Source organism: Anolis carolinensis, chromosome 6 (assembly GCF_035594765.1).
Source record: "Anolis carolinensis isolate JA03-04 chromosome 6, rAnoCar3.1.pri, whole genome shotgun sequence".
Taxonomy (NCBI): domain Eukaryota; kingdom Metazoa; phylum Chordata; class Lepidosauria; order Squamata; family Dactyloidae; genus Anolis; species Anolis carolinensis.
The window spans coordinates 25778826-25799572 of NC_085846.1; the positions used below are offsets into that span (position 1 = coordinate 25778826).

Below are 20747 nucleotides of genomic sequence, written 5' to 3' on the forward strand. Positions count from 1 at the left end.
GGACTTGTAATCCAAAACTTTTTCCAATATCTGGTCATGAAGCTTCAGTATCACAGGGTCAGATCAATATCAAGTTTACCTGTGTCATGGAACAAAGTGATCCCACTCTCAAAAACAGCCATGTATAAAAGTCAACTTGGCTATCAGAAGAGGCAACAAGGCACACTTGGCTCTCTCCTTTAGCACATGGTTCTCAACCTGTGGGTCCCCAGGCATTTTGGCCTACAAGTCCCAGAAATCTCAGCCAGTTTTACCAGCTGTTAGCATTTTTGGGTGTTGAAGGCCAAAATATCTGGGGACCCATAGGTTGAGAACCACTCCTTTAGCACCTTCACGTTGCCCCAATCCATCATCCACCACCCAAAGCAACCATCTCATTCTGCAAAATGATAGGGCCAGCCCCATGAATGCTTAAACTAATCACCATCTGTTCCCCTGATGAACTTGACTATGTTTTTGCCAGGGGTGGGGGGCAACTAGTAGAGCCATTCCCACATGGATGGGAAATTCACTCTTGAGGTGGATACACTGTAGAACAGTGGTTCTCAACCTGTGAGTCCCCAGGTGTTTTGGCCTACAACTCTCAGAAATCCCAACCAGTTTACCAGCTGTTAGGATTTCTGGGAGCTGAAGGCCAAAACATCTAAGGAGATGTCTGAGAACCACTGCTGCAGAATGAATGCAGTTTGACACTACTTTAACTGCCAAGACTCAATGCTATGGAATCATGGGAGTTGTCGTTCAAGGTCTTTACCTTAATTTGCCGAAGAGTGACGATGACTCACCAAACTATAAATCCCAAAATTCCATAGGACAGAGCCACAGCGGTTAAAGTGGTTTCAAACTGCATTCATTTTACAGTGTAGATGCATCCTTGGTTTCACAGCTGTTCCTCTTACAGCCATTCCAGTGAGCAATCCAGATGTGCAACTATTTTCCTGACAAAAGGTCAGCCTTAGAATTCCCATAGAACTGGAGCAGATGCAATAATATACTATAAGCTGTAAAACCAAATGTAGATTTAGAGAAAAGCCCAACAGCTTCCTCTGTGTGGCTACTATGGGATGGAAATGCTGAGAGAGGGGAGAAACCTTGCAGCCTTCCTACAAAAATCAAAATAAAGAAATGAAGCTTTTCTTGATCAAGCAAGTAAAGAGGAGGGAGTTGGTTAGCATATAATCTATGAACCAGCATGCGCCCAGTTTAAATCTGACCTCATACCAACATCTAATCATACAATATTAGGCAAGATGCTCTTCTTTCAGTTCTAGTTATCCATAATACTTTGGCCTTTCTATACAAGATTGTTGTAAAGAGACTTGAATTAGTGTATGCCAGCATTGTCCAATCTGCTGCTCTCCAGATTAAAAGCCCCATCATCCCTGACTATGAACCATTCCATCTGAGCCTGATGAGAACTGCAATCCAACACACCTGCAGGGTCTGAAGTTACAGTAGGTCGATGCTTATGATGTGCTTCTGAAACATCAAATACGCTGTTTCTGTCTTGTGTATTTTTTTTTTTTGTTAAATGTATCTGCTACCTCTACTCTTAAAATTAGTGCCCTGGGCAGACAGCAATAACATGAATATAAAACAACAAAATTATAATTGAAGCGTTAAACCACCTCCCAATAAAAATATCAAATAAAAATGTGAGCACAAGAAGATTTAAAAAAAAGAAAAGAAAAAAGAACCATCTTGGATTGCAGAAAAGATTAAAGGTGTGAATCTGGGACATGGCAAAGTTTGTGTATAAGCCAACATAATAGAAATCATGGGAAACCTAACCCCGGGAGTGCTAACTTTAGTGCTAGTAAATCCCAAAATGTAAAGGAAGTTGGCATAGGAAAAAGGACAAGATACTGGGGTTATGTTCAGGCACTCTGTCCTGATTATTATGTTTCAGATGCAACCATCAGCCCTGGTTTGGTATTTTGGGAACTGACTCATCTGAAAGTTGGTTTTTGTCTCTCTGGGCTCTTTGCTGAGTTCTCTTTATTGATTTCCCCCTATCCGGAGTCAGCTTTCAACTGAAACCCCCCTGTGGCTGCTGCCATCTTTCTTTCTTTGTGTGTGTGTGTGTGTGTGTGTGTGCGCGCGCGCGCGCAGCATACATTTCTGCCAGCTTATCTGAGTATAGAAGAAATAATTATAGAAAAATGGATTGCAGGATATATTGTACACAAGATGCAGGTAAATTGCCACAGACCTGCGTAGACAGTCCATTGGGTTCAAAGCGTTTATATGAGCTTGCACTTCCAAAGTTTGCAGGTTTTCTTAAAATAAAAGCAGAATTGCTTCTCCTTCCTTTTTCCTCTGCCCTGCCAAATGCCAATACAGCAACTCTTCCAAGGTCAGATTATCAGCCTGGTATTCGATACCCAGTATCTCTGCTGCCATTCTCTGCTGAGGTTAAGTAGCAGCCATTGATTTTGCATGGGAAGGTTATTTTTAGTTATTTTCAACCAGTGTTGCAAGGAGCGGAACAGACCTGAGATCTCCCCAAGCAAGCCAGCTTTTCTCATTTCTAAATTACCATGCTTTTGAAGGTTTGGGAGCCACTGTCTGTATCAGCCAGGCACACTGGTATTATTACTAGAGCTTGGAAAAATAACTTTTGGGGCTATAACTCCCAGGATCCTTCAGCCAGCATGGCAACTGGAACCTGGGAGCTGTTGCCCAAATAAGTAAGCTTCCCAAGTTCTGAACATCAAAGCCCAATCTTAGCTATAGCATATATAGCAGGCTCACTTATATTTTAGATTAAGAAGATCCTAATTGAGCACCCCAAATTAGCAAACTAGCATTAAATATGACCAGTTACTCAACTGGTCCTGGCTGATCTGCAGTGCTCCATAATGCAGTTTGAACCACATTGTCCCAGTGTAGATTCAGCCTTGTGACCTCATCATCCAGGCTAATTTGCCCGTCGTACCCTGGTTCCTTTCCCCTTTAGCCACAGAGCCCATCCCATGACGTACATCTACTTCTGATGGGGCTCCATGGCCAAAGGGGAGACAAAGTGGTGTAACCACACAGGGGGGCTTCCCATGTTGCATTCGCAACAATGGGAGGAAGCCAGGTGGCGGGAAGCCATGGGATGGGGCCAAGGGTGAGTCAGGGCATGGGGCGATGGGTTCCCCAAGCCCCCTACCAGACCCCCATGGATTTGCCATGATGGGTGGCAAATCCATAGGTTAATGTGATAAGGTCCTTAGTCATGATTTTAGTTAATTTGGGGATTAGAGTATGCCATTTTACTTTTTGCCAGAAAGTATGGCAATGACCTGTCATTTATATGGTAACCGTCCTTGAACCACAAGGAGAGGTGGGTAAGAAATAAAATAATAATAATAATAATAATAATAATAAGAAGAAGAAGAAGAAGAAGAAGAAGAAGAAGAAGAAGAAGAAGAAGACGACGACGACCTGGTTCTGGCTCATGAATGGGACCCTGAAGAAGGAGACAGAAGGCCTGATCCTTGCAGCCCAGGAGCAAGCCATCAGAACAAATGCAATTAAGGCCAAGATCGAAAAATCAGCTGATGACCCAAAATGCAGACTGTGCAAGGAAACTGACGAAACCATTGATCATATCCTCAGCTGCTGTAAGAAAATTGCACAGACAGACTACAAACAGAGGCACAACTATGTGGCCCAAATGATTCATTGGAACTTATGCCTCAAGTACCACTTGCCAGCAGCAAAGAACTGGTGGGATCACAAACCTGCAAAAGTATTGGAAAATGAGCACGCAAAAATACTGTGGGACTTCCGAATCCAGACTGACAAAGTTCTGGAACACAACACACCAGACATCACAGTTGTGGAAAAGAACAAGGTTTGGATCATTGATGTCACCATCTGTGATGACTCATGGGCCATGTAGTCCCGTTCCTAGTGCTGTTGTGAATGATGAAGAGGAAAACTTGGGTTTTCCACCATTTCAGCCAGAAAAGGAACTATCCCAGCCAGAAATTGAGCCTTTGCACCTGCAGGAGGCTTGTCTTCCAGAAATCTGCCAAACAAGCCCTGAGTCGAGTTCTCCCCCTTTTTCGCGCCGTAATTATTATCTCCAGCAAAAAGGAGTGCAACAAGCTAATCGCAGGAGCTTGAGAATTGCAGCAAAGCATTCAGATGATTAAGCCTGCTGCCATGAGAAATTTTAGGGAGTCATACATCTGGACACAGAGATTGACTTTCGTTTCTGATTCCCCAGAGAAGTGTTCTCTGGTGGGAAAACGAGGCCTATTTAGGTTCCTTGCTCCCGAAGGAATCTTGCGGAGTCAATTCGTCAGCTACCGGAGCAGCGTGTGTGGACAGCTACTCCTGCTTTCAAGCCTTTGTTCCTGTTCCAAGCCTTCGTTCTCAGCCTTGTTTTCTCCCCGGATCTTGCCTTGTTTTCCGGACCTCGCCAAGTAATTACCACGGATCTTGTTCTTGCTCCTCGTTTCCTTGTTGCCTTGAATCAAGCTTTGTGTGCCAAGAATCAAGTTATTTCCTAGCCTTGCTCAAGTTCATGGACTAAAGGACCTTGTCATCTCCCCTCACTTGCTTGGCAAGTGAGTGTTTCGGTTATTGGATTACAACTTTGGACCTTAATATTTCATATTGGACATTGCTTTTTTGGACTAATTTTGACCTTTCCTGAAAGGTCTACTTCTGGACTATTTCCTATACTTGTTTTTATTAACTTTATATATTTCCTTAATAAAGATATTAGATAGATTCTGGCCTCTGTGTATGGTTATTGGTGCTCTGCAGCCTGGGTCGTGACAGTTTGACTCCGCCACCCTAAGCACCAATTAACCTAGGCCAGAATGTCTACCGGAGCCGGACCGGGGGGCCAACCACTCAGTTACACCATCGACAAGGATGAAGTGGACCGCATCCGTGATAAGCTCAATGCGCAGGAGGGAGAAATAAGGGGATTGAAGGAATGCGGAATCCGTCTCCCGGCCCTGGCGCTGCCAACCAAGTTTACTGGAGAAGCTTCTAAGGTTCATGTTTTCCGTCGCCAATGCCAGGCTTATCTAGAGGCCCGTAATGCCGAGTTTCCCCAAGAAGACATCAAGGTGGCGTGGATCTACAGTCTCCTAGACGGGCCAGCGGCCAACTGGGCGACGGCACTGTTCGACCAAGACTCCCCACATCTAAGATCAGCGCAACAATTCTTGGATCACATTAAGGCGACTTGGGGGATTGAGGACAATTTGGAGGCAGCCGGCCACAAACTCCGGCGCCTCTCCCAAGGGGACAGACCCATGTCCCAGTACATAGCCGAGTTCCGAGTGCTGGCCCATAACACCGGATGGAACGATATAGCCCTCAGAGGACAATTTCGGGAGGGTCTCAACATCGAGATGCTGGAGTAAATCTCCAAGGTGGATCCTCCACACTCTCTTGAAGCACTCATTGATCAATGTTTACGAGCTGAAGTCATGATTGCCAACAGAAGACAATGGATCCGAGGCCAGAGCGGTAGGACCGGAGCGAGACCTCCCGCTCCCACCGGCGTCCAGCCGCGCCCAGTGTGGAGACCCCCGCCACCAGCCCCATACCCCAGAGGAAGCGAGGAGGTGCCGATGCAGTTGGGCAATGTGCGTCCCAGATTAGATGCCGCCGAGAAGGCCCGTCGCCAACGCCTAAATCTCTGTTGGTACTGCGGAAACGGGGGCCACTTTGCCAGAGAGTGTCCAGCCAAAGGGAAGCCCGCCGCTCGTCTGGCGGCGGCGTCCTCCACGGAGACGAAGACGTCTGAGGCGGCTGGCGCACAGCCGGCGGGGGAAGCCAGCGACCGGGCGTAGAGAGGCTCGCCAACCCGGTCAAAAAACCCACTCAAGAGCCGCCAACCGGGGTCCTATTTCTTCTAGTGGTCACCTTGTGGTCAGTAAAAAAAGGACCCGTCATGGTCCATGCCATGATAGACTCAGGAGCCACAAACAACTTCATTGACAGAGAGTATGCCGAATCTCTGGGATTACAATATCACGACTTCAAGAACGCCCGTGTGGTGCAAGCCATCGATGGCCGCCCCCTCAAGACAGGTCCAGTAAGCCAGTGGTCGGAACCCACCAGAATGTGGATAAGGGAACACATGGAAGAGATTTCCTTCTTTGTTACCGAGGTTCCCCACTTCCCTGTGATTTTGGGAATTCCATGGCTGACACTCCACGACCCAAGCATCTCCTGGTCCAACAGAGAACTGCAGTTTGCTTCAAAATATTGCCAAAACCATTGCCTTGTAGCCAAGGTATGCCATGCCACAGACGCTGAACCCATCATCACCTTGCCCAAGAAGTACTCAGAATATTGGGATGTATTCAATGAAAAAGAAGCCGAGAGACTACCCCCACATAGACCTTATGACTGTGCCATTGACTTGGTGGAGGGGGCCCCGATTCCGCGAGGACACCTCTACTCCCTGACTGAACCAGAGCAAGAAGCTCTCAGGGAGTTCTTAGAGACAAACCTCCGCAAGGGGTTTATCAGACCCTCTCAATCCCCAGCCGCTTCCCCAGTGATGTTTGTGAAAAAGAAGTCAGGGGACCTACGCTTGGTGGTGGACTATAGAGCATTGAACAATATCACTAAACGAAACCGGTATCCCCTGCCTTTGATCTCAGACCTCTTAGACCGGCTTCGAGGGGCTAAAGTTTACACCAAACTGGATCTTCGAGGAGCTTATAATCTAGTTCGCATCAGGGAAGGGGACGAGTGGAAGACTGCCTTCCAGACAAAATTCGGTTTATTCGAAACCCTGGTTATGAATTTCGGTTTATGTGGAGCTCCCGCAACGTTCCAGCATTTTGTCAACGATATCTTTCAGGATTATCTAGATCGGTTCCTGATTATCTACCTGGACGATTTTTTGGTGTTTTCTAGATCACAATCAGAACATGAGAATCACGTCAGAATGGTGTTACAACGATTGCGGGACCACGGACTTTATGCCAAGTTGGAAAAATGCGCTTTTGATCTACAAGAGGTAGATTTCCTGGGATATCGTGTCTCGCCACTAGGGCTCACCATGGACCCGGCAAAGGTCACAGCAGTATTGGAATGGCGGGCGCCAACCAACAAGAAAGAGGTGCAACGATTCTTGGGGTTCGCGAACTACTACCGCAAGTTCATTCCAGACTTTGCCCGCTGGTCTGACCCAATCACCAGCTGCATCCGTGGGAAACAGCCTTTCCGCTGGACAGATCAAGCAGAGAAAGGTTTCCAGCAACTAAAGAAATTATTCACGTCCCAGCCAATCCTTCAGCATCCAGATCCTGAAACCCCTTTTGTCGTGCAGGCGGACGCCTCCGATGTGGCGATTGGGGCTGTACTCCTACAACCAGTGGGAGATCATCTCCATCCTTGTGCCTTTTATTCCCGTCAATTGACTGCACCAGAGAGAAATTACACTATTTGGGAAAAAGAACTTTTGGCCATAAAGGCAGCCTTTGAAACTTGGAGACATTGGTTAGAAGGGGCCAAATATCCCATTGAAGTCCATACTGATCATCGGAATCTAGAGCATCTAAGAACTGCCCGCAAGCTAAATCAGAGGCAACAACGCTGGGCTTTATTCTTTGAACGTTTTAACTTCCAAATTCATTATGTAACCCCAGCCCAGACCAAGCAAGCAGATGCCCTGTCACGGAAACCGGAATACGCTGCAGGGCGCAAGGAGACCTTTGAGTCCCAGCTGCTACAACCCGAGAACTTTGCCACGCTCACAGTGGGAAACACCAAATCCACTCCCATTGAATCAACTCCCTCTACTCCAGGGCCCCTTTGTGCTCAGGAAATCAGGGCTAGTCAGCAAGCAGATGCTTGGGCACAAGACCAACTTCGCCAAGGGCTACGTTTTCCCTTTTCGCTCAAGGATGGGCTACTTTGCTATAGAAATCATGTTTACATCCCCCCAGGACCGGGCAGGGAAAAAGCACTTCGTCTGTGTCATGACTGCAAGCCAGCAGGGCATTTCGGACTATTCAAAACCATGCATTTGATCCTAAGAGACTTCTGGTGGCCCAAGATCCGCAAGGATGTGGAGAAATATGTCAACACCTTCCCAGTATGCCAGCGCTCCAAGACAAGAAGGGAAAGACCCTCAGGGCTTCTGCATCCCCTCCCTACCCCATCCCACCCATGGGAAATAATCTCTGCGGATTTTATCACTGATCTACCACCTTCCTGTGGATTCACCACGATCCTAGTGGTGGTGGACCTTTTTACCAAGTTAGCCCATTTCATTCCCTGTGATGGCCTTCCCACGGCCAAAGGGACTGCAGATCTATTCCTTCAACATGTTTTCAGATTACATGGATTGCCCAAGAGTTTGGTCACAGACCGTGGGTCCCAATTCACCTCTCGGTTCTGGAAAGCACTACAAAAACTATTGGGCATAGACTCTCGTTTATCTTCGGCTCACCATCCCCAAACGGATGGGCAAACTGAGCGCACCAATGCCACTTTGGAACAATACCTTCGCTGTTATGTGAACTACCAGCAGGACAATTGGGTTTCCCTGTTACCGCTGTCAGAGTTTGCCTACAACAATGGGGTCCAGGCTTCAACTAAAGAAACCCCGTTCTTTGCAAACTACGGCTTCCATCCACGTTTCTTTCCTCCTGTCATTGAAACCTCAGAAGTTCCCGCAGCAGAGGACTGGCTGCAGGAACTCACAGCGGTGCAACAACTTTTGCTCCAGCAACTGGACCAAGCCAAGGAGGACTATAAACGCCACGCTGACAAACATCGCCAGCCGGGCCCCGAAATCAAGGTAGGAGACCGGGTTCTTCTGTCCACTCGCTTTTTGCCCTCCCATCGCCCTTGCCGGAAATTAGATGCCCGTTTCATTGGGCCCTACCCAGTGGTGGCGCAACTTAACCCCGTGACTTTCAAACTCCAACTTCCGCGCTCTATGCGCATTCATCCAGTGTTTCATCGCTCTCTGCTCCTTCCGGCGGAAGGTGTGCGCCCTGATGCAGACCGGCCGGCCCCCACTCCTGTTTTGGTGGATGGGGAGGAGGAATTCGAGGTTCAGGACATTTTGGATTCTCGCTTTCACCGCCGCCGCCTACAATATCTCATTGACTGGTTGGGTTTTGGCCCCGAGGAACGTTCTTGGGAAGACGCTTCCACAGTCCATGCCCCCGATTTAACCCGCCGCTTCCATCTGACCTATCCCGCCAAGCCGCGGCCTCGCGCCTCGGGGAGAGAGTCCCAGTTTGAGAGGGGGCTTGAGGAGGGGGATAGTGTGATGACTCATGGGCCATGTAGTCCCGTTCCTAGTGCTGTTGTGAATGATGAAGAGGAAAACTTGGGTTTTCCACCATTTCAGCCAGAAAAGGAACTATCCCAGCCAGAAATTGAGTCTTTGCACCTGCAGGAGGCTTGTCTTCCAGAAATCTGCCAAACAAGCCCTGAGTCGAGTTCTCCCCCTTTTTCGCGCCGTAATTATTATCTCCAGCAAAAAGGAGTGCAACAAGCTAATCGCAGGAGCTTGAGAATTGCAGCAAAGCATTCAGATGATTAAGCCTGCTGCCATGAGAAATTTTAGGGAGTCATACATCTGGACACAGAGATTGACTTTCGTTTCTGATTCCCCAGAGAAGTGTTCTCTGGTGGGAAAACGAGGCCTATTTAGGTTCCTTGCTCCCGAAGGAATCTTGCGGAGTCAATTCGTCAGCTACCGGAGCAGCGTGTGTGGACAGCTACTCCTGCTTTCAAGCCTTTGTTCCTGTTCCAAGCCTTCGTTCTCAGCCTTGTTTTCTCCCCGGATCTTGCCTTGTTTTCCGGACCTCGCCAAGTAATTACCACGGATCTTGTTCTTGCTCCTCGTTTCCTTGTTGCCTTGAATCAAGCTTTGTGTGCCAAGAATCAAGTTATTTCCTAGCCTTGCTCAAGTTCATGGACTAAAGGGCCTTGTCATCTCCCCTCACTTGCTTGGCAAGTGAGTGTTTCGGTTATTGGATTACAACTTTGGACCTTAATATTTCATATTGGACATTGCTTTTTTGGACTAATTTTGACCTTTCCTGAAAGGTCTACTTCTGGACTATTTCCTATACTTGTTTTTATTAACTTTATATATTTCCTTAATAAAGATATTAGATAGATTTTGGCCTCTGTGTATGGTTATTGGTGCTCTGCAGCCTGGGTCGTGACACCATCCCAGGTGACAGTCGCATTGACGAAAAACAACAGGAAAAACTCAGCCGCTATCAGGACCTCAAGATTGAACTTCAAAGATTCTGGCAGAAACCAGTGCAGGTGGTCCCAGTGGTGATGGGCACATTGGGTGCCGTGCCAAAAGATCTCAACCGGCATTTGGAAACAATAGACATTGACAAAATTACGATCTGCCAGCTGCAAAAGGCTACCCTGCTGGGATCTGCACGCATCATCCGAAAATACATCACACAGTCGTAGACACTTGGGAAGTGTTCGACTTGTGATTTTGTGATATGAAATCCAGCATATCTATCTTGTTTGCTGTGTCATAATAAAATAATAATAATAATAATAATAATAATAATAATAATAATAATAATAATAATTATTATTATTATTATTATTATTATTATTATTATTATTATTATTTGTGAGGGGAAATCTGCCAGCAAACTGGGAAGGAACAAAACTTCATTGGAAAGTCACTTTATGTATCACTAAACAAAAACAGCGCTCCATGCAGTCATGCCGGCCACATGACCTTGGAGGTGTCTATGGACAACGCCAGCTCTTCGGCTTAGAAATAGAGATGAGCACCAACCCCCAGAGTCAGACATGACTGGACTTAACGTCAGGGGAAACCTTTACCTTTACCTTTTAACAAAAACAAGGAAATGTGCTGCTTTAAAAAAAGAAGGCAAAAGTGGATGTCAATTTGTACAGAATTTGGATATGTTGATTCATATGGAAAGAGGGAGACACACACTGGAGGACTTCCAAGAGAAATGCTCTCTTGGGTAAAAAAAAAAAGAAAGCAGTTTTTTATTCACAATTTTCCCACTTTTAACAACAACTTTTAACAACTCAAATGAGGAGGGTCTAGTGTAATGTGATTCTTTTCCTTTTATACTGCCTTCAGCTTTACTTTTGATATGTCCTAAGCACAATCGTCTCAGTTTAGTCGTTTAGGGTTCATTTGGTTATTGTGAAATAAGTTTATTCATAAACAGTGTTTAAAAGTCAAAGTGTTTCACTTGTTAAGGGACTGCCTTTTGATTGATCCTTTTTCCATGCATGCAAACACAACAAACATACGCAAACACAAATAGGTTGAAATTAATTAAAGATACTGCTCCCTCTAAAGAAGCAATTCTTATCTTGTGCCTAATCTAAATCAATAGTGAATCTTTTGACATTTTGATTGCAAACTTTGATGCTATACATTTCACAGTATATGGACACAGGTGATTTCTTTATGTATTACTTACTGTCCAGGCATGGTTCACAGACAGTTTGGTTTAACCCACACGGCTGGGCAACCCCTTCCCCGATATTACAAGTTTTGCAGCATTCTCCGCTCACTGTGTACTTCCCGGTAGAACATTTCTCCTTGGCCCATGCGGACCCCTGTGGAAAAGGACAACAGAAGGCAAGAGATTACTGATTCTCCACAACTGTATGCAAGGTCACATAGGGCAACATCCTATTGATGACTTAGGAAAGCCTAGCAGGGGGTTGCACACTTACATAGGTACTTTTCTGGACTTGCAGAAGGAGGTATTGAGTATCCCCTTCCACAAGACCTCCATTAACAGAAGAAAGATAGTCCAAGATGTCTGAAGGGTCATAAAAGAACAGACCCATGATCCACCCATGCTATAAACCAAATATAAAGGACCTGATTTCTCCTCCAGATATTAGACAACAAATCGCATCACTGATGAATATTGGCCTTGTTGACTGGGTTTGAGGAGAGTTGGAGGTTTAAAATGTCAGGAGGACCACCGCTTGCGCAGATTCACAGCTCTGGCCAACTTTGAATCAATGGTTAAAAATCTCTTTAGCTAAAAAATTTACCATAGATTCACAATGAAACATCTGCTAGATTGAGAATAAGGGAGCTTCACAGCTCTAAACGTAATTGTTATTCCCAATGAGAGTAGGCTCATTGAATTAATGGGATTTGTAGAAGTATTGATTTGCCATTCACCAACTGTTTCTACGGATGTATCCTAGTTGGAAATAGCAATTGGATTTAGGTCATTATTTCCTACTTTTCCTTAATGACCATGACAAATTTATCATCTGTATGTCTGATACTGCTTGATGAACAAATGGAAGGGGAAATTAATCTGCAACAGATAAGCCCGTGTCTGATCCTCTTTCCAAGTACTTGGCATAACAATTACCTAACAGAGGGGAGTCTCCTTATGATCCTGAAATCTCTAGATTTCATTGAATTCAGATGCTAAATAAGGTCAGATCTGGTTAGTACTTGGATGAAAGGGTGCCAAAAGACCACCAGGCCTCTCTAGGTAATGTTATGAAAGAATGGTACTTAAAACACTAGAGAGCCACTGCAAGTCAGAGCAGACAGCGCAACGGAGTTATTATGTTTGTGTGTTCTCCTTGTGTTTTAAGCTTACGTATCTCCTGTCTAGAAAAAGAGCAGCTCATAGCAAGAAACTGTAGAGAGACAAAAAGTGGTCAGATGCCTCTAAAGGCAGATTGAGAGGGTCTAAATAAGATAACCACTTTCAGTGTGCATCTACACTGTAGAACTAATACACTTTGACATCACTTTAGCTATCTTGCTTTGGAATCCTGGGAGATGTAGCATTGTGATTCACCAACACTTTTGGGCAGGTTAAGATAAAGATCTTGCAAAACTACAGCGACCATGATTCCCCAGCATTGAGCCATGGCAGTGAACGCAGCATTAAACTGCATCAATTCTACTATGTAGATGCACCCTCAGTGCAGAAACCAACTCAGTGTGAAATCTGGCAGGAAATCAAGATAGAGATGCAACTGTGAAATGTGTGGTTTCGGCACATGGGAGTTTTTAATTACCTTGGAAATGTATTTATTTCAGCACTCCAAAAGTTATCTTGTAACACATCACTTTGTCCCTGCCTGCACAGTTAAGGGATTACTTGCAATAAATCTTAGTTCCAGTCACAGCTGGAAAGCATGAATTTGGAGAGTATTTCAAATGAAGTGTGGAATTAGCTAGTTCTTTGCCATGTGTTGAAGCTGACAGGCAATTGACTACTCAAACTGTGGTACATTTTCTCCTGAAATCTTATCTCTCTTAAGGTGAACTCTGTGGAACCCAGCGAAAAGGATTAGAAGGAATTCTTCACTTGTCTAACTAACTCCAGAATTACATTCGCCTTGAATGTTTTCCCTGCAACATTTTGTGTTATGTATTCGATGGCATGTTTATATGTTGAGAGATTATAGAATTAAACCCAATGGGGTTTCCACTAAAATATGATGGCTTTCCCGCCAATGGAAGCTCTTGCACATCCAATTTGAAATCATTACTTCCAACAAGATTTTGTTGTCTTCCATAGCAGCTAGCATCTCCCATATCAGTTAGGTTGTGAATTCAGTCTGGATTTTAGTCTGAAGTTTAAATGAGCGATCCAAGTTGCTGAACCCATTTTGCGCATGAGATTTAGAACTTTGGGATAGTTCTTTTACAATCTGGATTAAGATCAGGAATGATTTCACAGTTGGTACTGCTTGGTTAATTGGGTTAAATTTATGTTTTTCTGGACTGTATGGCCATGTTCCAGAGGCATTCTCTCCTGATGTTTCACCCACATCTATGGCAGGCATCCTCAGAGGTTGTGAGATTTGAAAGCCTTCGACAACACGTTGGGTTAAATTCAAGGACCTTTTTGAAAACAAAAATGAAATTCAAACATTTACAAAATGTGAAATCCTGATGCCTGAAATGTTGCTAAAATCTGTAACGCTAAAATAATTTTAACTCTCATTGGCAGGTCTGAACTTGCTCGAGCAAGTTTACAGCCAAATGCACCAAAATTAGTTTTGCAAGAAGTTGGCCTCAATAAACCATCCTCAAAACAGTTTCCTTGGCTTTAAAACTGGATGATGCTACTAATAGTCTTACTGCATGTGGGAGAAAATTGCATTCTCACAATTTATTCCATAATGTGAGGAAGGACATGAACTTCCCAAGAATCCAGGGACTCAATAATTTGAAATATATATAGTACTCTCAAAAGGCTTTATAATAATCTGCTGCTGGGTGGATTTTAGAGGTATTTTCTGTCTCTTGTAAATAAGAGTTAGTTTACAAATAAATATTTTTTCCCTCTTGGAAGGCAGGGAAATATATTGCAAGAGTTTTATAGAGCCTGTAAACCTCTAGGATAGGAAAAAGGTAAATTTTACTGACGAACAAAATTAATCCTTACAGTGCTTTCCAACCTAGTTGTGCTTCATAAAAATAAAGATGCCTATCTCCTGTATAGCAATGAAGGGTCTGTTTATCTAGAATAAGAGTGTATCTTCTTCCATTTTGGTAGACAGTAATCAAAATGTTGAGGAGGGATGAAAATGGGAGAGTTCTGGAGGGGTTTAAAACAGTCTTGGGGCTAGATGGAGCCCATAGGCTACAAGTTACCTAATTTTCTCATAGATCAGTGGTTCTCAACCTGTGGGTCCCCAGATGTTTTTGGCCTACAACTCCTAGAAATCCTAACAGCTGGTAGACTGGCTGGGATTTCTGGGAGTTGAAGGCCAAAACATCTGGGGACACACAGGTTGAGAATCACTGTCATAAAAGAACATCAGCATTAGATTGGCCACATATCCCATTTTATAGAAAATAATCCTTTACTTAAAGGCAGTTCCTTTAAAGAAAAGTAAGGGAAAGTAACCACAGGGCTTAACATCATTCATTTTCAGTAGTGGTCTCAAGGGAAACATTGGAAAGCCATTTTTGGTTCCTGTTCAGGTTACAATTTTCTTAAAATGAGAGTTACTGTAACAATGGCTTGCCTGAAGGTCTGTCATTGGAGTGTTTCATCAATATCTAAGTCTATTTTATGCTGAGGTAGGCTTGTGTTCAATCCACTCGTATTGATTGTTTGGTTGGTTAATTAGTTATATTAGATGCATTTTATTCTGGCTTTGTTCAAAAGAGCTTAAGGTGGGGTATAGGGCTTTGTTTTTCACTACATCTGCACAATAACACTATGTAACAGGTCTTCTAGAAGGTGGACCTCTCAAAGTCCAGTCCAATTCTCCTAAAATCACACTATTTTGGAAATCTACTCTGATGGGGTTTGTGTGTCAGGAGCGACTTGAGAAAGTTGCTTCTGGTGTCAGAGAATTGGCTGTCTGCAAGGACATTACCCAGGGAATGCCCAGATGTTTTACTGTGGGAGGCTTCTCCCATGTCCCCACATGGGAAGCTGGAGCTACAGATGGGAGCTCACCCTGCTCCCTGGATTCGAATCACCTACCTTTCAGTCAGCAGTTCTGCCAGCACGAGGGTTTAACCCATTGCGCCACCGAGGTCCCCACTCTGATGGGTAAGACCCTCCTTCATGTATTTTCACTTTGTACATATTCTGCATTCCAGCCATCATCATCATAATCATCATCACCATTTCAATGTACACAGCACCTTTCCTTCAAACAACTTAAATTGGTCTTTTTGTGTTGTTTATTCCTAAATATCCTGGTGTCACTAGATCCTACCTTCCCCTAAAAGCTAAGCAGGATCAGCCCTGGTTAGTACTTGGGCAGGAAACTGTCAAGAAATATCAGATGCTGTAGCCTATATTTCAGAGGTAGACAATATCCATTACCTAAGAAAATTCTATGCAATTCATGGGGACACATAAATTGACAGGTGGCTTGAAGGTACATATTAATGTATAGTTCAGGTAGTACAAAGAGGGTTGCTTCCTAAACAAATGCAGAGACTAGATTGCCCTAGCTTTCACCTTTTCACCGTTCTCTAAATGTTATGATAGAGTTCTTTCGGCAAAAGAAACACATGCCAAATGTTTAGTTCGGAAAGGATAAGATACAACAATTTAGGAGAAATGTTTACACAAAATTTACATTCCAGGAAAGAACATAAAAAACTGCATGCAAATGTCCATGTCTCTGGAAAAACACCTGGATTGTTTAAAAACACAGAATTTCCATAGAGATGAGGAAATGGGTTGGAGAGAATGTATGCTAGATTGATCTGACCATCCTCAAGTCAAGGCTGGACTACTTGACATGTTCTCGTTGCTATTGTATTTATCTCTCACTACCAGTCTTCATTTGTTATGTTGGCTTGCCCTGCTGAAAGTTGCAGCCCAACATCAAATGAAGGGACACAGGTTGTCCTAGAAATATAATAGACTGAGAATATAGAATCTGCTACATACTGACTAGGTGCTCCTTCACTGATCCATAATATCTCCCTTGAGACAGATCTGCAGCAAACATAGTCATCTTGACCTGCTGTGTTGAAAACCAGGCATGTAGGATAGGTCTATCAGTGGGCCACTAAACCAGGATGTTTAGCAAAGAGCTTGAAAAAAGTAGGAATTTTGCTTTGCTTTTTAGACCATGGTGCCAGCAATCAAATCTTGCTGATAGGACAGTTCTGGGAGTTGTGGTTCCCCCCCAAAAGGTAACTTTTCCAAACTCTAGTCAGAAAGAGCCCTAGCTTGTGCATCTTCGCCGAGGTCTGCAATTGACCAATTCTTGTAATGCTGTGAGGAAAGAAAATACACTCCATATACCGAGAAGCACAATGGGTTGGAAACAGCTACATGTAGAATGTAGACAATGCATCTACATAAAGGGCTTTATCAGACTAGCGTTTTAAAGCGGGCACCTCTGCATTCTTGGCGTCTTCTGCAGAATTCTGGGAAATGTAGTTCAGGGCAGGGCCTTCGAATTCTCAGTTAGAGAGGTCTTCGCCTTCTCAAACTACATTTCTCAGAGCTCTGCAGGAGGCAGAAGATGCTAAAAATGCAGGGGGTGCCTGCTTTAAAATGCTAGTCTGATAAAGCCCGTATAATGAATGCTGTTTGACACTAGTTAACCACAATAACTAAATGCTATGGAATCCTGGGCTTTGAAGTTTGGTGAAGCACCAACCATCTTTCACTGAGAAGGCTAAAGATTGTGTAAAACTACAACTTCCATGATTCCATAACCCACGACAATGAAAATGGGTTCAAGTTGCAGTAATTCTACAGTGTAGATGCATCCTTGAGCAGTTAGTCATCATCACTAATAGTATGTTCCCTTGATTTCAGTGGTATACTGTAGGCATAACTTTTGTTTGATATGCCTGCTTCCCAACCCATTTGGTTAATTCTGTATTGATTTTTAAAAAAAATAGGACCATTAGACTTACAATCCTTTCATGAGGTAAAAAAAAGTTGGATAAAGTGGTCTAACTAGTAGAGAGAGAGAGAGAACAGGTGTTTCACATTTCCCAGGGATTGTCTTCTCTACTTGAAATAAGTTTCAGAGTTCCCTGTTGGCTGAAATTGAGTCCTTAATGTATTCCTCTCAGGAAAAACTATCCTGAGAAGAGAACAGCAGAATGAGAGAGTGCTTCCCCTACAGTCTGTTTCTCTTTCTCATGCACACAGATCATCCAAATTGTTCAACGGTGTTGAAGATATATCTTTCTCTATACATCCAGATTTTTAAAACAGGCTTATATTGTACAAGTACTTTAGACTTGAGGCTTTCCACGGTGCCCAATACCTTCCTACGTCCCCACCAAAGATAGCACTCCTTGGGGAGGGCACCTGTTCTGCATTAGTCCCATCCCAATGTGCTTGCTATTAACACAAGTCCTGTTGACAAAGCCAAAGTATTAACCCCATAAAGCATTCTGACAAGTGGAACAAAATGAAGAGGGAGAAAGAAAGAGAGAGTGACATCTTTGCTGAGCCCTTAATTGCTTTTTAAGTTGGGTTCATGTTTTGATTGTTCTTTTTCTTTTCATCCATGAGATTCATTAACTGAGAAAGAGAGAGATCTTTCATTTCATACTTAGGGATTTTTTAAGAAGTCAAATAAGCCTTTAGGTAGTTGACTCTACAAGGTCAACATGGAAGTTTTGGTGATGCGTAAAGGAAAAAACAGAAATGCTTCACATTTAAATAATTTCAGAAACAAACCTTTAAAAAGTCATTGTGGTCCAGCCATAGGAGTATAATTGAGTCTTGCTTCATGTATATGCACACTTACACATTCACCCTCTCCGTTGGAAATGTACGTACTATAGCATCCCTACTTCTGTGTATGGTGGCTGCTTAAAACTTTCTCAAAGCAGCTGGAAAATGTTACCATTGTATTTTGCCAGCTAACTTTTAAAAATGAGATTTCCATCCCAGGATTCAAACAGGCTCCAGATGACTGTATTCAGATGTCATCATATCTAGAGTAGATCCATTGAAAATCATTGTTAACGACAAATTTCATACTACTCATTTGAGCAGCCTTTATTTCAATGGGTCTCTTTTAAGCGAGATTGTATGAATCTATCACCTCCTTTCTCTACTGGGATGGGAAATACGATGTTATTTCAACTGCCATTCCCAATGTCTTAGCCAGTAACCCCAACCAAACTTTGGGTTTACTGGCTAATTCAGGCACCACATATCTTGCTGTCCCAGGTCAAAAGGGGAAATGCATAGTTTTAAACATAACAAGGATAAAATATAACAAAATAAATATTAAACTGAGAATTTTGATATTGGGAAATACTTCCTTTATATAGAAAACTGAAAGGAGTGCATGTGTTGTTATGTGCCTTCAAGTCATTTCCAATCAACAGTGACTCTAGTGACCCTATCACAGGATTTTCTTGGCAATGTTTGTTTAGAAGTGGTTTTTCATTGCCTTCAACTTGAGGCTTAGAGACTGTAACTTGCTAAGGTCACCCTGTGTTTTTCATAGACTCTCAAGTCTCCAGAGTCATAGTCCAACACTCAGATCACTACACCATGTTGGCTCTAAATGTCTATACAAATTACACAGTTGACATTCATCGCATTGCACTCTTTCAGATCTTCACTGGAGTTATATAGCACAGAAGAATGCATGCAACTCATTTATATAGACTCAGTTGATATGCACTTAAGTATACATACACTGCCTTATTTAATGTGTTTTGATAGGTACATTACTGCTACAACTGTTGCAACTCTGTAATGTAAACCAGTAATGTTATTTCTCTTTCCCATAGAGAAAGGGGGTTGCAGATGGTGAGAGGAAACTGAGATGGAATATATACATGAAGTAGGTAGATGGAAGAGACAAAAGTCTCAGGAATCCAGGCCTCCCAATTTCTAGATCAGGCTATAATTTGAAATAAAATGGCCAGAGAATCTGCCTCCCATTATCTGATCTCAGAGTCCAAGTATGGAAATGTTAATATTTAGGGCTATAATTCCTAGAATTCCTCGTTTGGTTGGAGAATCCCAGGATTTCTCCAAAGAACAAAATTTTCAAATTATTTTGGGGCTGGTCATCACAACATACCAGCTTCCCCAGTCTCCAAGCACTCAAGAACAACAATGACATAGGTCACAGAATAATTTAGGCATGGAATGCACTGAAGAAGAAGGGAAAGTTATGTCTCCTGATGACTACTTTAGGCAAGTTATGCTTGGTGTGCAGGGCAGGCCTTGTGTTTCCCCATCCCAACTCATAGCATGGTGGGAAGAATGCAAGAAGAATTGGAGGGTGGGCTTCCATTGTTCCCTTCAGGCATTTGCTGCCTGAGGCAGTTGCTCCACTCTGTCAAATGTTAGGGCCAGCTCTGGGTGGCTCATATTTGCTGGCGGGGCCATACTGGACTGCTGGCCTGGCCAAAATGTGCTCATCATGAAGAAATGTGATTTGTGTAAACCAGGATCTCAATGTATGCATCTACACAGGGGCAACTGTGTTTTTAGCACTGCAGACATGCCTCTGAGTGAGTCATTATGCAAACATTCCCTTCAGCATTGCCTGAGCACAAGCTTCAGATACTTTCTTGAGATTCAGATGACTTGAAATAAATTTCAATACAATGTGTTCTCTGCATCCCCTTTTGATCTACTACAATATGGAAATTAATTCCAATCTCTGCCTTTGACTCATTGCAAGGCAAGACTGCAGCTCCTAGAAGCTACTAACCAGCATCAGTAATAGCCGTGCTGGCTTGTAAATGCTGGTTCCTGTACTGCAAAAACAAAACAAAAAAGCTCTGGAAGAACCGTCATTTCTCAGTCACAGTTCTCCCATCTGTAAGATGGACATAAACAAGGACCTGTCACATTAAGTTGTGCCAAGAGCCAATGGAAACATATTGCATGAGATGAACAATGCCTAGTAATAACAGCTACTATTTTGGTTCGTCTGAGGAATGAGGAGTTTTCAATTTTATCCCCCTTCTATAAGGGGCAATGGGTTCACAAAGTGGTTACTAACCCCTGGTAGACTAATCGATCTTTTCATTTCCTTTCCATTTCCACTTTGGCCAACCATGTGCTGAACTACTATTCAAGATGACAACCCACTGTGATTTCCCACCCCTGTCAAGATCTTTAAATGCAGGAAAGGACCTGTTCATAAACTACTTTCCCCTCTGTATGTGCTATTTCTGACCCCGGGGTCGTTCTGCTTGAACAAGAAGAATTCACAAGAACAGTTGGAAGGGGCGCCTGCCGAGTTGTAATACTTTCCATGATTCGATTATATTTCTCAGGAAAAGGATATGAATCCTGGTCAGTTTC

The 20747-nt window shown here is 43.5% G+C and overlaps 1 protein-coding gene across 1 annotated transcript in view; it reads right to left on the minus strand.

Moving 5' to 3' along the window:
* ngfr (nerve growth factor receptor) overlaps nucleotides 1-20747 on the minus strand; it is a 73904-nt gene that overhangs the window by 40038 nt on the left and 13119 nt on the right. Inside the window, exon 2 of the mRNA XM_008113512.3 lies at nucleotides 11442-11580. Coding sequence (XP_008111719.2) covers nucleotides 11442-11580 — 139 coding nt within the window. The remainder of the gene's footprint in view (nucleotides 1-11441; nucleotides 11581-20747) is intronic.